The sequence below is a fragment of the Falco rusticolus genome, chromosome 18 (assembly GCF_015220075.1).
Source record: "Falco rusticolus isolate bFalRus1 chromosome 18, bFalRus1.pri, whole genome shotgun sequence".
Lineage (NCBI taxonomy): Eukaryota > Metazoa > Chordata > Aves > Falconiformes > Falconidae > Falco > Falco rusticolus.
Window position 1 is genome coordinate 3,814,011 of NC_051204.1, and position 14,500 is coordinate 3,828,510.

General features: G+C 69.4%; 2 protein-coding genes across 2 annotated transcripts; one reads left to right on the top strand and one right to left on the bottom strand.

Annotated features, from left to right (window-relative positions):
- The first annotated feature begins 1,475 nt into the window (after positions 1–1,475).
- GJD3 (gap junction protein delta 3) lies at positions 1,476–2,791 on the top strand. The gene is made up of 2 exons (XM_037411323.1): positions 1,476–1,555; positions 1,878–2,791. Exon 2 carries the CDS (start codon positions 1,885–1,887, stop codon positions 2,611–2,613), a length of 729 nt encoding a protein of 242 aa, XP_037267220.1. The 5' UTR covers positions 1,476–1,555; positions 1,878–1,884; the 3' UTR covers positions 2,614–2,791.
- Positions 2,792–3,513: 722 nt separating this feature from the next.
- Positions 3,514–13,774, bottom strand: RARA (retinoic acid receptor alpha). Its single transcript, XM_037411423.1, is given in 9 exon segments — positions 3,514–4,250; positions 5,317–5,475; positions 5,709–5,913; positions 6,006–6,182; positions 6,268–6,428; positions 7,434–7,575; positions 7,661–7,809; positions 13,523–13,583; positions 13,585–13,774. Coding segments are annotated over 9 exon segments (1,362 nt in total). The 5' UTR covers positions 13,681–13,774; the 3' UTR covers positions 3,514–4,038.
- Between the last annotated feature and the right edge of the window lie 726 nt (positions 13,775–14,500).

Below are 14,500 nucleotides of genomic sequence, written 5' to 3' on the forward strand. Positions count from 1 at the left end.
GGGGCTGGCATCGGGCTCGGCTCCTGCAGAAATCTGGGGTCAGTGCACGGGATCCCCGCGGTGGGAGGGATCTGGGTCACCAATGAAGCCCTGGGGGACAGGTGGCATGTCCTGTGTCCCCCACATGTGGGTGCGCAGCACGCCGGGGCCTCCAGAGCGGCATGGACACCGCCAAAACGCACGGCACAGGGCTGGCGTGGGGCTGCCGTCGTGCTGGCAGGCACCAGGAGCCGGTGGTGGCCGCTGGGCTGGCACTGGGGGACGAAGGACCCAGCTGTGACACCCACCTCCGGCCCCGTCCCAGGCTGGTGGGTCACCGCACACAGGAGCTGAGGGCTGCAGGAGCAACGGGCAAACCCCCGGGCCCCCTCGGCCCCCTCCGGCTGTGGTGCGGCACTCGGGCGCGGGCACTATCGGTGCCACCGAGGTGCTTTGCTGGAACCCAGTCAAGTGTGGAAAGCGCTGTCAGATTTTCCACTGCCGGGCTCTGGAGAGCATCTCTGGCGCGTCCCTGCCGAGGGGCCGTGCTATTTACGGCTCCCCTTGCTACAAGCGCGCCAGAGAATCCCTTGTCACAACTCACCCAGCAAAGGGCAAAGCCATGGCCACACCGCGCCGGCCGCGGAGCTGCCCCCGTAACCCCGGCGTCACCCCAAATGTATGTATAGAGCCAGCGGTGTGAGCATGAGCACACAGAGGCAGCACCGCAGCGTCCCTCCCTCCCTCCATCAAAATCTCCCTGACTGGGGGCGCTGGGGATGCTGAGCGCTGCTGGAGGGGGTGCTGAGCTGTGGGGCAGTGGGCACCACTGTGGGCATCGCATGGTCCCCGAGGGGTGAGGAGGGCCCAAGGGTGACCCGTGTTGGCCAGGGCTCTGCTCCAGTTAGCAGAAAGGGAAAGTGAGGCGCAGGCAAAGGCCCCCCCATGCCAGGCAGGGGCGATGGGAGCCCCGACACGCAGCTGCCGGGCAGCACGGCTAGCGTGGCTCTGCCTGCCAGCACATGCCGGAGCCGGGGGCAGCCCAGGACGGTCCATGGGACCCCCGGTGGCCCCGACAGCCTGGGCACAGCGTCCCAGAGCGGGGACGGTGCCAGCCAGGAGCATCCCCCGGGCACGGTGCCCCAGGCAAGGCCGCAGGGCCAAATGCAGCCGGTGCAATGGGCTGTGCCGGGGCCAGGGAGGCGATGCCAGCACCGGGGGGGCCTTCTGGGGGCCGAGTGCTGCGGCTTGGGACCCTGAGGCCCTGGGGCGTTGGGTAGGCCAAGGAATGGGGGAATTTCTGCATGGGGGGGGCCGCTGCCCCCTGCACCAACCTGTGCCCCTGGGAAGCTGCTGGCCCCGGGGCAGGGGCAGGGTTTGTCCTTGAGGCCCCCCCCCCGGCAGAGCCGAGCCCTTCCCTCCCCTCCGGGTGCCCCTGCGGCTGCTCTGTCTCTTTAAAAGGCCTCCAGGCGTGGCTGTGGGACCGTCATCCCAGCCCCGCCGGACAAGGGACCGGACAGTCCTGAACAGTCCTGGACAGCTGGCGCCAGCCGCGCCTGGACCGCAGCCTCCGCAGGTACCAGGGTGACCCCGCCAGGCTGGGGGGCTCAGGGGATCCGGGGGGTCCAAGGGATGAGGAAGCTGCTGGTCCTGCCCCAGCTGGTGTCCTTGGCCCCATCTCAGGGGGGGGAGCGAGTCCTGGGGCACAGCAGAGGCCTGGGGACGCTCGTGACAGGGATGAGCTGGGTTGGCACTGCCTGGGCACCCTCCTGGGAGTGGGGACAGTGCAATGCGTTTGATGGGGGCATGGAGGATGGTGAGCTGGAGGGGGCCGTGCTGCCCGCTGGGGTCCATCCTGGTGGGAACAGCATCCCCCAGCGCTGACCCCGCTCCCGCAGCGCGGCCATGGGCGAGTGGGGCTTCCTCAGCTCGCTGCTGGACGCGGTGCAGGAGCACTCGCCCATGGTGGGGCGGTTCTGGCTGGTGGTGATGCTCCTCTTCCGCATCCTGGTCCTGGCCACCGTGGGCAGCGATGTCTTTGAGGACGAGCAGGAAGAATTCGTCTGCAACACGCAGCAGCCGGGCTGCAAACCCGTTTGCTACGACGCCGCGTTCCCCATTTCCCACTACCGCTTCCTCGTCTTCCACGTTGTCGTGCTCTCAGCCCCCGCCGCCCTCTTCGTCATCTTCGCCGTGCACCAGGCAGCCAAGCCGGGGCGCGGGGGGGCCCCCGGTCAGCGTGCCCGGCGCCTCCAGCCCTTCTACGTGGGCAGCGTGGTGGCTCGCATCGCTGCCGAGCTGGGCTTCTTGCTGGGGCAGGCGCTGCTCTACGGCTTCAGGGTGCAGCCGCTCTTCGTCTGCCGCCGGCGGCCCTGCCCGCACCGCGTCGACTGCTTCGTCTCTCGCCCCACCGAGAAAACCGTCTTCATCCACTTCTACTTCGTGGTGGGGCTGGTCTCGGCGCTGCTCAGCCTGGCCGAGCTTGCCCACCTCCTACGCAAGGGCCCCCCGCCCCGGGCTGGGTGCTGCCACCGGCCCCAGGAGCGGGCACCGGCCCCCGGGCAGCCGGCGGGGGTCCTACAGGAGCCCAGCTGCCCCCCCGGCCCCCCGCTGCGTGGGGACCTGACGGTGTAGCCGGCCTCTGGCTGCCATCGCCGGCACGAGTTGTGGCCGTTCTCAGCCCGTGCCAGGGGTGCACGGCTGTGCCATGCCCCGCTGCCCCCGGTTCCTGTCGTGGGCGGCGGATGGGCCTCACCCGGCAGCTGCTGGGAAAAAAAATACGGACAAAAGGAAAACAAACAGGTCCCATCCCTGTGCAGCAGCAGGGACAGCCCTGACCCCCCCACACACCCCCAGCCCCCCCCGGGGAGCGGCCAGGGCTGCCCTCACGCTGCACTGAGGATGTCATGAATGCATCGGGGCTCTGCGAGCCAGGGCCGGCTCCTGGGGGGGGGGGGGAGGGGGGAGGGGGGAGGGGGGAGGGGGGGGGGCGGGGAGCAACAGCAGCAGCAGGGCTGGGAGCTTTGGGGGTGCTGGGGGGGACCCCAAAGGCTTCTGCCCCAACCCAGCCTTTGGGGATGGCCAGTCAGGCAGGGCAGATGGAGGGATCCTGGGGTGCCCCCCTGCAGCAAAGAATCCCCAAGGACTTGGGGTGCCCCAGCCCCAACCATGCCCCCCCACCCCCCTGGTTCCCCCCCCCCCGTGTTTCCCCCCCTCCTCCACTGCCCCTGCAGCAAGAACGAGCCAGGCACTAGAATAAATAAACTTTATTCTGGAGCCAGCCCCCCCCCCACCCCGGCCCCCCCCCCATCCTCCCCGTGCTGGCAGGGCCGGACCCCGCTCCCCACAAGGCCAGGGCTGGCACCGCCGCACACCCCCACAGCCCCCACCCCACCTGGGGGGCCAGGGCAGGGCCCGCCCAGCACCCCCCGACTCTAAAACCACTAAAATCTCAACAACAACAAAAAAAAATATTTAATAATAATAAACCGTGTGCCCCCACCCCCCAACCCCCCCACCCCCCCACCCCCGGCAGCACCCACCGTGCCCCCATCACCTGCACAGGCCTAAAAACCCCTCCAAACTTTTACAAAGGTTTTAAAACGTATTTATAGATATTTATAGATATTTATATATATATATACTTTGCTTTCTTTTCTCTTTTAAATGACTCTGCTTCCTCGGCGTGCGGGGTCTGGCTGGCTTCCCCCCCCCCCCCCCCCCCCGCCGGACAGCCGGGACTGGGGGGGTGGCTTGGTGGTCGCGCTCCCGTGTGTGCTGGTGCTGGTGGGGCCGGGCTGTCCCCCCCCGGGGACACGGCCAAGGGCCCCCACGCCCCTGAAATGTGACTCAACCAACGTGCTTCGCCCGGGCCGGGAGGGGGGCCGGGGGCTGCAGGGCTCCCCGCGGGGTCTGCTCCGGCGGGGGGTGTCCCGGGGCTGCGCCGGCGGGGGGGCTGCCGAGGAGTCCGCCCCAGTGGGGGCTGCAGCCAGGGTCGAGGCACGGGGTGCCCCCCCCTGCCACGTGCCGGGCTCTGTCCTGGTGCGCGCCGGGCGCGGGTCACGGCGAATGCGTGGCCGGGCTGCTGCGGTTGGAGCTGGGCGAGAGGCTGGGGCTGCAGCTGCCCGGGGGGGGTCCCAGACTGCTCCCACGGGGGCCACCCGGCTGCCCCCCCAGCGTGTCCATGCCCTCCGAGTTCTCCAGCATCTCCTGGATGAGGGGCGGCATCGATCCCGGGATCTCCATCTTCAGCGTGATCACCCGCTCGGCACCTGGGGGAAGCGTTGGGGTCAGCAGCTGGTACCCTCCAAACCGGCACCCCCAAACCAGCATCCCCAAACTGGCACCCCCAAACCAGCATCCCAAACCAGCACCCCTAAACCAGCATCCCAAACCAGCACCCCTAAACCAGCATCCCAAACTGGCACCCCCAAACCGGCACCCCCAAACCAGCATCCCAAACCAGCACCCCCAAACCAGCATCCCAAACTGGCACCCTCAAACCAGCATCCCAAACCGGCACCCCCAAACCAGCATCCCAAACCGGCACCCTCAAACCAGCATCCCAAACCGGCGCCCCCAAATCAGCATCCCAAATTGGTGTGCCCAAACCAGCACCCCCAAATTCGCACCCCCAAACCGGCGCCCCCAAATCCACACCCTCAAACCGGCACCCCGAAACTGGCACCCCCATATCCACACCCCCAAACTGGCGTGCCCAAACCAGCACCCTTAAACCGGCACCCCCAAACCGGCACTCTCAAACCGGCACCACCAAACCAGCACCCTCAAGCTGGCACCCCCAAATCCACATGCCCAAACTGGCACTCTCAAATTGGTACCCCCAAACTGAGACCCTCAAACCAGCCCCCCCAAATCCACACCTGCAAACTAGCCCCCCCCAAACCTGCATCCCAAATTGGCATGCCCAAACTGGCACCCTCGAACCGGCACCCCCAAACCAGCACCCCCAAATCCACACCCCCAAACCCAGACCCCCAAACCAGGACCCTCAAACTGGCACCCCCAAACTGGCACTCTCAAACTGGCACCCCCAAACGGGTGTTCCCAACCCAGCACCCTCAAACCCAGTACCCCCAACTCCACACCCCCAAACCAGCTCCCCCGGCTCTGCTCCCCCCACCAGGTGCTGAGGACGAGGGACGTGGCCACGTCCCCAGTGTCCCTGGAGGACACGGTGCTGTGGGTGCCCCCTCCCTCATCCCCTCTGGAGGATGCTGTGCCCTGGGGATGAGCAACCTGGACCCCCCCCACAGTGGTGCTGAGCCCCAGAACACGGAGCTGCAGGAGGGCACCCCCCCACCCCAAAACCCTCACCCTTGGCGCTGATGCTGCGGAGATCTGTGATCTTCATGAGCATCTTGGGAAACATGTGGGGCTTGTTGGGCCTCCTCTTCCTCACGTAGATCTTCAGCGCCTCCAGCAGCGGCTCCTGCAGCTTGTCCACTTTGTCGGGCTGCTCCAGGTCCTGGCGGTCTGAGGAGGGGGGAGGACAACAGTAGTTACGGGGGGGCAGCACGCATCCTGTCGTTCCCCCGTGGGTACGGATACAGCCCAGCTCCCGGTGGGGGGGTCACCGGGGTGGGCTGTGTCGTGGCAAAGAGCATCACTTGGGGGGCTGCTTGATCCAGCCATTTGGGGAGGAGGTGCCGGGGGTCTGCCAGGGCGCCGGGTGGGTGCCTGTCCCTGTAACCCCCCGCAGCACCCACCTCCGCAGATGAGGCAGATGGCGCTGAGCAGCCCCGTCTCGGCGTCGTCCATCTCCAGCGGCAGCAGCTGGTTGGCGAAGGCGAAGACCAGGTCGGTGAGGGGCCCGAAGCCGGCGTTGTGCATCTGCGTGCGGTTCAGCGTCAGCCCGTCCGAGAAGGTCATGGTGTCCTGCTCCGGCGTGTAGCGCGTGCAGATCCGCAGGATCTGGGGGTGGGGTGGGGGTGAGCACAGCACGGGGGGCGCTCAGCCTGGTGTCCCCTCCCCAGCCCTGTCCCCAGCCCAGCCCCTGCCCTCACCAGGATGTCGAGGCAGGCGGCTTTGAGGAGGGTGATCTGGTCGGCGATGGTGAGCGTGGTGAAGCCGGGGAGCTGCTTGGCGAACTCCACCGTCTTGATGATGCACTTGGTGGACAATTCGCTGAACTTGTCCCACAGGTCAATGTCCAGGGAGACCCGCTGCTCCGAGCTGTTGTTCTGCGGCAGGAGGCAGAGGGGTGAGGGCCCGCCGGGGGGGGCTGCCATGCTCCCCAGGACCCCCCAGACCCCCGCCGACACTCACCGTAGTGTATTTGCCAAGCTGGCAGAGGGCAGGGAAGGTCTCCTGGTGGGCTTTGCGCACCTTCTCGATGAGCTCCTCCACCTCGGGGGTGATGATGTAGCTCTCTGAGCACTCCGGCTTGGGCACGTCCTTCTTCTTCTTGTTCCGGTCATTGCGGACGGCTGCGGGGACAGCAGGGTCGGCGTCACCCAGCCCCGTTGCCACCCAGCCCCTGCCCGGGGTGGGGGTCAGCTCCACCGCGCTCCCTTCCCCTGCCCAGGGCAGGATGAGGACCCTGCCACCAGCAACGGGATCAGCCGCGGTGACAAACGGCCAGCGGAGCCACCAGCCCCTCGCAGCTCTCCTTTAAATAAGCCCTCAGGTCATTAGGAGGCAATTAGGGGTGACAGAGCACCCGTGGGAGGGGGGAAACACCGCACCCCCTGCCCTGGGGACAGTGCTCAGCTCGGCTCTGCAGTGCCGATACAGCGGCGAAAAACACCACAGAGAGAAAATGGCAGCTGAGGCACCGCGCTCGTCACGGGGGTGTGCAGAGGACGCCTGAGACGGGGGGGGGGAGCAGGGATCAGCCTCTGTGGGCTGGGGGGGCCAGGAGCCCCCTTCGGTGCAGGGTGAGATGCAGTCCCTGGGATGCTGAACCCACCCCCGGCTGTGCCTGGCCCCCCCCGGCAGCTGGCAGCCCCCTCCCAGGGGGTCACATGCCCCACAGGGGCAGGCAGATGGGGCAGGGCTTGCGGGGGGGGTGGGGTGTGCAGCTGCGCCCCAGCAGCCATCACCCCCGGTCACCCACCCCCGGTGATGCCGCGTCGCACAGGGGGTACAGCCGGGCACCATGACAACTGGCACGCAGGCACCGGGAGGCCTCGTCAGCATCATTTATCTCTGACATCATCAATCATGCGTTGCCCAGGCAACAGCCAGGCTGCGACACAAACCTAGGGGGGCCCCCCCATCCCCCCCCAGGGCCTTGCTGGGCACATGGTTGGGGCTGCCGGGATGGCCAACTGTGGCCAGACCCCCCCCCGGCTGCACACAGGCAGGGTGTCCCCATCACTGCCCTGTCCCCAACCACATCCTTGTCCCCATCCCATCACCGTCTCCATCCCCATGCCATTCCGGTCCCTGTCCCCATCCCTGTCCCCATTCGCGTCCCCAATCACACTCACACTCCTTGGACATGCCGACTTCAAAGCACTTCTGGAGGCGGCAGTACTGGCACCGGTTGCGCGTCACCTTGTTGATGATGCAGTTCTTGTCCCGGTGGCACGTGTACACCATGTTCTTCTGGATGCTGCGGCGGAAGAAGCCCTGGGGACCCCACAGACCCCAGTCAGTGCCCAACTGGGGACCCGAGGGGACGGTGACCCCGCCATGGGGTGCTGGCAGCTCTCACCTTGCAGCCCTCGCAGGCGCTCACCCCGTAGTGGTACCCCGAGGACTTGTCCTGGCAGACGAAGCAGGGCTTGTAGATGCGGGGCAGGGGTGGGGGCGAGGGGGGGCTGGGCACGATCTCCTCTGAGCTGGTGCTCTGCGTCTCGACCGCTGCAGGGAAGAGGATGGCACTCAGGGCACCGAGACCCCCAGGCAGGGCTGGCCCTGTGGGGACCCCCACGTCCTGCACCCCCTGACAGCGCCAGGGCTGACCCCTGGGGCCAGGGGTCCCGGCAGCCCCCGTGCGCTGCCCACCCCAGCCCTGCCCGACCACGGGGCCAGGTCACACGGGGCCAGCGGGGAGAGGACGTGAGCTGGGAAGATGCAAGTTGACATTTCCAGGCCACAGAGACGATGTGGAATTCAGGCAGACAAAAAAAAAAAAAGAAAAAAAAAAAAAAAGAAAAAAAAAAAAAAGAAAGAAGCTGGGATCCCAGGAGCCCCCCGTGTGGGCGGCACTGATGGCATCCGTGGGGCCAGCATGGTGCAGGGCCAGGGCAGGGGGCGGGGGACAGGGGGGTGGGGGGCAGTGCCACACGCTTGCACGTGTGGGCACACATGTGTGCACAGCCCGGGCCTGCCCGCTGCCCCCCAGCCGGTGGCAGGGCCCCCCCAGAGGGGACGGGCACAGCAGCACCCCGCTGGCACCCCATGGCCCCCCCATGGGGGACAGCCCCGAGGGCAGCGCTGGCCCCATCCCTGCAGCAGGCAGCCCCAGCCACCACGTGCTGCAACGGCCCCGCCAGCCCGCAGGGTGCAGCCCGTGCCCCCTGCACCCCAACATCTCCTGGGACACGTCTGCCCCCCCCTGCACCCCAACATCCCATGGGGTGTGCCAGCTCCCTCCTGCACCCCAACATCCCACGGGATGTGTCTCACCCCAGCACCTCATGGGACATGCCAGCTCGATCCTGCCCCCCAGGACCACCCGGAAGATGCCCGAGCCCCCCAGGATGAGCCCCGTCGCCCACCCCAGCACAGCCCCAGCCATGGGGGGGTGGGGTGCAGGCGGGGTGCAGTCCCCGGTGCGGGGTGCAGCCAGGCAGGGGTTAAGCGCTCCCCGGCTGCTCCGGGATGTTTGCGAATGTTTTTCTGCAGCGGAGCCAAGCGAACCAGTCAAACAGGATATTAAAGGCCTGGCCCGCCGGGGGAGTCCCGGCCCCCCCCACCCCCCCAGCCCCTGCACCCCAAAAAGGGCCCCGCCACACTCAGGGTGCTGCGGGGACAGGCCAGGGGCACCCACCCCACACCCACCCCGAGTTGAGCCAAGGGGGGGTCCTTGCGGGGTGCTGGGGTTCGGGAGGGTGACGGATGATGGGTGGGGGTCCCCAGCCTGGCTGTGCCACCACCGTGCAGTGGTCCTGGGTGCAGACGGGGCCAGGGAGGGGGACAGTGGGGACAAAGCCACCCACCCCATTGTGCTCGTCCCCCTGCCCCGCACAACGGCGACGGGTGAGCATGCTGGCGCGGAGGTGAGTGTGCGGGTGGGATACGGGTGTGCAGGGTGGGGTACGAGCATGCAGGGTGGGATACGGGTGTGCAGGGTGGGATACGGGTGTGCAGGGTGGGATACAAGCGTGCAGGGTGGGATACAAGCGTGCAGGGTGGGATACGGGTGTGCAGGGTGGGATACGGGTGTGCAGGGTGGGATACGGGCGTGCAGGGTGGGATATGGGTGTGCAGGGTGGGATACAAGCGTGCAGGGTGGGATATGGGTGTGCAGGGTGGGATACGGGTGTGCAGGGTGGGATACAAGCGTGCAGGGTGGGATATGGGTGTGCAGGGTGGGATATGAGTGTGCAGGGTGGGATACGGGTGTGCAGGGTGGGATACGGGTGTGCAGGGTGGGATACAAGTGTGCAGGGTGGGATACGGGTGTGCAGGGTGGGATACGAGTGTGCAGGGTGGGATATGAGTGTGCAGGGTGGGATACGGGTGTGCAGGGTGGGATACGGGTGTGCAGGGTGGGATACGGGTGTGCCAGCACGGAGGTGAGCGTGCAGGGTGGGATACAAGTGTGCAGAGTGGGACACGAGTGTGCCAGCACGGAGGTGATTGTGGGGTGGGATACAAGTGTGGGGGTGGGATACGAGCGTGCAGGGCACAGAGATGAGCGTGCGGGTGGGATACGGGTGTGCTGGTGTGGAGGCGTGAGGGTGGGATACGAGTGTGCAGCCAGCAGGGAGGCGAGCATGCAGGGTGTGAAGGTGAGTGTGCAGGGTGGGACAGGAGTGTGCAGGGTGGGATACAAGCGTGCAGGGTGGGACAGGAGTGTGCAGGGTGCGGAGGCGAGTGCGCAGGGTGGGACATGAGCGTGCGGGGTGGGATGCGAGCATGTGGGGTGCGGAGGTGAGCGCTCGGGGTGCAGTAGGAGCGAGCGGGGTGCGGAGGCGAGCAAGCCGGGCAGAGCTTCCCGGGCGGCACTGAATAAATCACCGCTGCCACTCGAGGGAGCGGAGCCATTAAAGTGACTGAGCGAACGTCGTCTATAATTTATCGCCTCTTTTATATAATTTAAGAACTTCCTCGTGAAGAGCTGCACTCACAAAATGCAGATTTGACAAGATTTTGATGTGCTGGGTGCGGAGGGGGGGAGGGGACCCCGCTTCCCCCCCCCCCCACGCGCCGGCGCACGCTGGCGTCCCCAGGCAGGCACGGCTGTGCCAGCGCCACGGGAATCCCCCGCCACCGCTGCCACCATCGAAGGGACCGCCGTGCCACCAGGGTGGGGACGGGGCCACAGGCACCGCAGCCAGCCCCTCACCCTGGCATCAGGCCTGGGCGCCCCTCGCACCCCTGCGGGGCAGGAGGTGGACACAGAGCAGCACCCAAAGGTGCTGAGCGGGCAGGATGGGTGCAAACCACCCTTGCTCCTGCAGGGCTGGGTGCAGGAAGGTCTGGCTGGGGACCCCAGGGACCCCGTTTGTCCCGGCTCCCTCCCCTCCCCCAGCCCCATCTCCTGGAACAGGAGGGATGCAGGCGGCCCCCCCGCCCCCCCGCCCGGAGGAAGCAGAGCCCAGCTGCAGACCAGATGCTGCAGCTCCGCCAGCATCCCCGGGCGAACGCGCCGCCCCCGCCAGCCGCCCCGCCGGCCGCTTCCTGCCCGCACCGAGGGACCCCGGGGCACCCCGACACCCGGCACCCCCGCCCTGGCGTGGGAAAGCGCCCGCGGGGCCACGCCGCCTGCCAGGGCCCGGGGGGGGCACAGCAGACTGGGCTGCTGCCACCCCCCCCAACAACCGGCCATCGCTCCCAGGCCAGAGCCGGGATGGGGCGCAGGGCTCTGGAGTCGGGGGGTGCAGAGGAAAGCCCACCCCGAGGGGTGCTGTGCCAGGCGGGACAGTGGGCGCCCACCCAGGGACGAGGATCCCACATGCCCTGAATTCCTGCACCTCTCTGGGAGCACGGGAGGGGGGAAAGGAGGGTCCCAGCAGCCGGGGTGCCCTGCTGGGGGGTGCCCAGTCCTGCCCCTGGGCACGGTGCTCAGCCCGCCGGGCGCTGCCACCCTGCCAGGTCCCCATGGGGCACCCTGCCCAGCAGACCCAGGGGTCCTGCCCACCACCAGCACTGGGGTCCTTGCCACCCCAACTCTCCCCCCCATCCGCTGCGCCGCCACCCCACCCCCCCCGCGCCACAGCGCTGCGCTGGCTGCGTGCCACCGGCCAGCCCGGGGTGACGGAGCGCGGCTCACACGAGGGCACCCTGTGCCCAGTGGGGTGGTGCCCACGCACAACCCAACCCCACATACGCACACCGCCCCCCCCCCCCCCCACGAGACCCCCCCCCCCCAGGCACCACCCACAGTGGCACGGGATGCCCGCTTGACTGGGTGGGTTCCTGCGAGCCCCTCCACTACCCCCTGGGAACCGCCTCGTGCCTCAGTTTCCCCAGCTGTGGTGTGGGGGTGTCCCCAGGCCCCGCTGCAGAGTCAGGAGGGCTCCCCACACCCCCCCACACCCCCCCACGCCCCAAGGAGCAGCTCTTCCCCCTGCGCCAGCGAGACGGCGTCCCGCCGGGCAGGGCAGCACCGGCGCCGGGCCAGCAGCCAGCACCTCGGGGCCAGCCCCGCTGGGCAGAGCCCAGCCACAGCCACAGCTGTCTCTGGGGAAACTGAGGCACGGCACGGCCGCCCCCGACACCGCTAAGGCATGCCGCAGGCTGGCATCTCCGGGCTGGGGAGACACGGCACCTCGACGTGACGTAGGGAACGGGGCACCCTGCCAGGGAGTCCCGCCAGCACCCGTCACCCACGCGCCCGCCAGGTCATGGTCACCGTGACCAGAGCCCAGAGGTGTCCTGGCCGGGCCAGGGGCCCTGCACAGCACCGCAGCTGCGTGTCCACGCAGAGCTGCAGCCCACAGGGAAGGGGCTCAGGCCGGGCAGCCCCTCGCCCGCAGGACTGGGGGCATGGGGGGGGGGGGGCGGGGGGGTGGCCTCCAGTTGCCCCACTGAGGACAGCACCGCCCCAGTGGGGTCGGGGGGGGGTGGGTGTCCTGCTGCGCTAAGGGCATGGTACTGGAGCCTGGGCCACGCAGCCCCCGCCAGGCCCTGCCTGCACCCTGCTGGCCCTGGGGGGCTCCAAAGTCAAGCCCCCCCTGCAGAGGCAGCAGCAGCCCCCGCAGCAGCCCCCCACCGTCCCCAGCTGCAGACAAAGGCCCCTCACGCCATGCTCATGCCTGATGCCAGCGGAAAGGTCGAGCGGCCCTGAGACAATGGGGGGAGCGAGACGGCGGGGGCCATGGCTGCAGCCCCCCCCCTACCCCCCAGCACCAGCCACAAGGCACCGCACCAGCCACCGCCGCGGGAAGGGGGAACCAGCAACGGGGAGAGGGGCTCGCTGCCCCCCCAAGGAGCGAGGCAACCCCACCACCACCCTGTGGAAGGGGTGAAAGTCCAGCAGAGCCCGGCAGGACTTTCCCCAGGCCGTTATGGCGTTGGTGGCCCCTGGGAGCCAGGCCAGGCTGGGTGGCCGCCCGCTGGGGGGGGGGGGGCACGGGACCCCCTCCAGAGCCCCCCTGCGCAGTGGGCACAAAGCTCAGCAGGGCCCTGTGCCCCCCGTGGGGTGACAGCCCCCGGGCCAGCCAGCAGCTGGGGGTGCGATGCCTGTACCCCTGCGGGCACCCACCGCCCACCCCACGCCCGCGCGCCCTCCACGCCCCACAGCACCGGGGGATGCCCGTCCCCAAGGACAGTGGGGGACCCCCGGGGGACACTGTGCTGTGACCCCCCCAGGGACAGAGGGCAGGATCCCACCAGTGGGAGCGGGACTGGCCGAGCCCCACACCAGCACCCAGGACACCCCAGCCCAGGGGGGCACCCCGATCCCTGGCAGGGTCGTGGCCGGGGGGGGGGCCCCACGCTACCGCCCCCCCTCCACCCGTGCAGCAGCAGCAGCAGCAGCAGCAGGCGCAGCGGCTCTGTAGTTAATTGGATTTTGTCGGAGCCCTTATCAGGAGGGAATGAAATTCCCGGTGGAGCTGGCGCTGCCGCGGCCCCCCCCCCCCCCCCCCCCCGCGGGAAGGGGGTGCGAGGGGAGCCCCGGCGCGGCTCCCCCCGAAATGGGACGCGGGTTGTTTATGGCCGAGCCGGCGGCATCTGCGCACAGCTCGGCCCGCGATGGGGCGGGCGGGGAGGGACGGGGGCTGAGCCCAGCACCCCCCGGCCCAGCACCCAGCACCCTGCTCAGCCCCTCCCGCCGCGCCAAGCACCCATCCCCCCCAGCCCCCAGCTCCCATCCCCGCCGCCCGCCCCCCCCCGCCCCCGATCGGCCGGCACCCGAGGCCGCAGTGAGGGGCCCGGCCGCCCCCGGGGCGCAGGTACCTACAGCGGCCGGAGCTGCTCCAGGGCGGGGGGCGGCGGGGGGCGCCGCGGGGCGCGGGGGGGGCCGCGCTCGGGCAGCAGGCAGCCCCGGCCCGGCCCGTAGAAATCCATCCGGAGGAAGGGGCCGGGGGGCAGCCCCGCCACCGCCGCACCCTCGTACATGGCCCGGGGCCGCGGGGGCGGCTCCCCCGCTCCGGCGGTGGGGGCGGCCCCGGGCGCTCAGCGGCCTCCCCCCCCCCGGCGGCCGGGCCCCCGGGGCGCCCCGCGCCGCGCTGCCATGTCCCCGCCGCCGCTCAGCCGGGGAGCGGGCCCCGCCGCTCCGCTCCGCGCCCGGGCAGGCGGCGGCGGGAGGGGGAGGGGGAGGAGGAGGAGGAGGGGGAGGGGAGGAAGGCGCAGCCCCGCCGGCTCTGCGGCTCCGGCAGCCCCGGTCCCTCCCGACACCCGCCGCCTCCCCACAGCCTTAACCCGCTGCGCGCCGCGGGGCCGCCCCCCCGCCCCGCTCCGCTCCGCTCGGCCAGCGCCAGGCGGGAGCGGGCCGGGGGCTGCCCGGGCCCGGGGGCTGCCCGGCGGCCGCGGCTCATTTGCCTAATGGGATGCGGGTGAACTGCGGGTGAACCCGGCGGGGAAGGGCTCACCTCGCCCTGACCCCCGGCCGCCCCCCGGGGTGCGGGTGCCACCGCACTGGGGGGCCCGGGGGGCGCACAGGCGTGTGCGCGTGGGTGTGCATGCATGTGCATGCGTGTCCCCGCTGCGCGATGGGGTACGTGCCTGTCTGCATCGCCGCTGCAGAAGGGCCCGTGTGCCCCCACTGCATCCTTGCGTGTGGGGGCTGCGCGTGGGTGCACGTGGGACAGCCTGTGTGCGCACACACGTGCACATTCCTTCTGCACACACGTACATGTGTGTGGCACCATGTCCCCACCAAGCACAAGGAGCAGCCAAGCATGCCCCACTGGATCTGTGTGTGTGCATATGCACACCC

What these genes read in the sequence shown, in the direction of transcription:
- GJD3 (XM_037411323.1), top strand. Translation starts at nt 1,885, where the DNA reads ATGGGCGAGTGGGGCTTCCTCAGCTCGCTGCTGGACGCGGTGCAGGAG.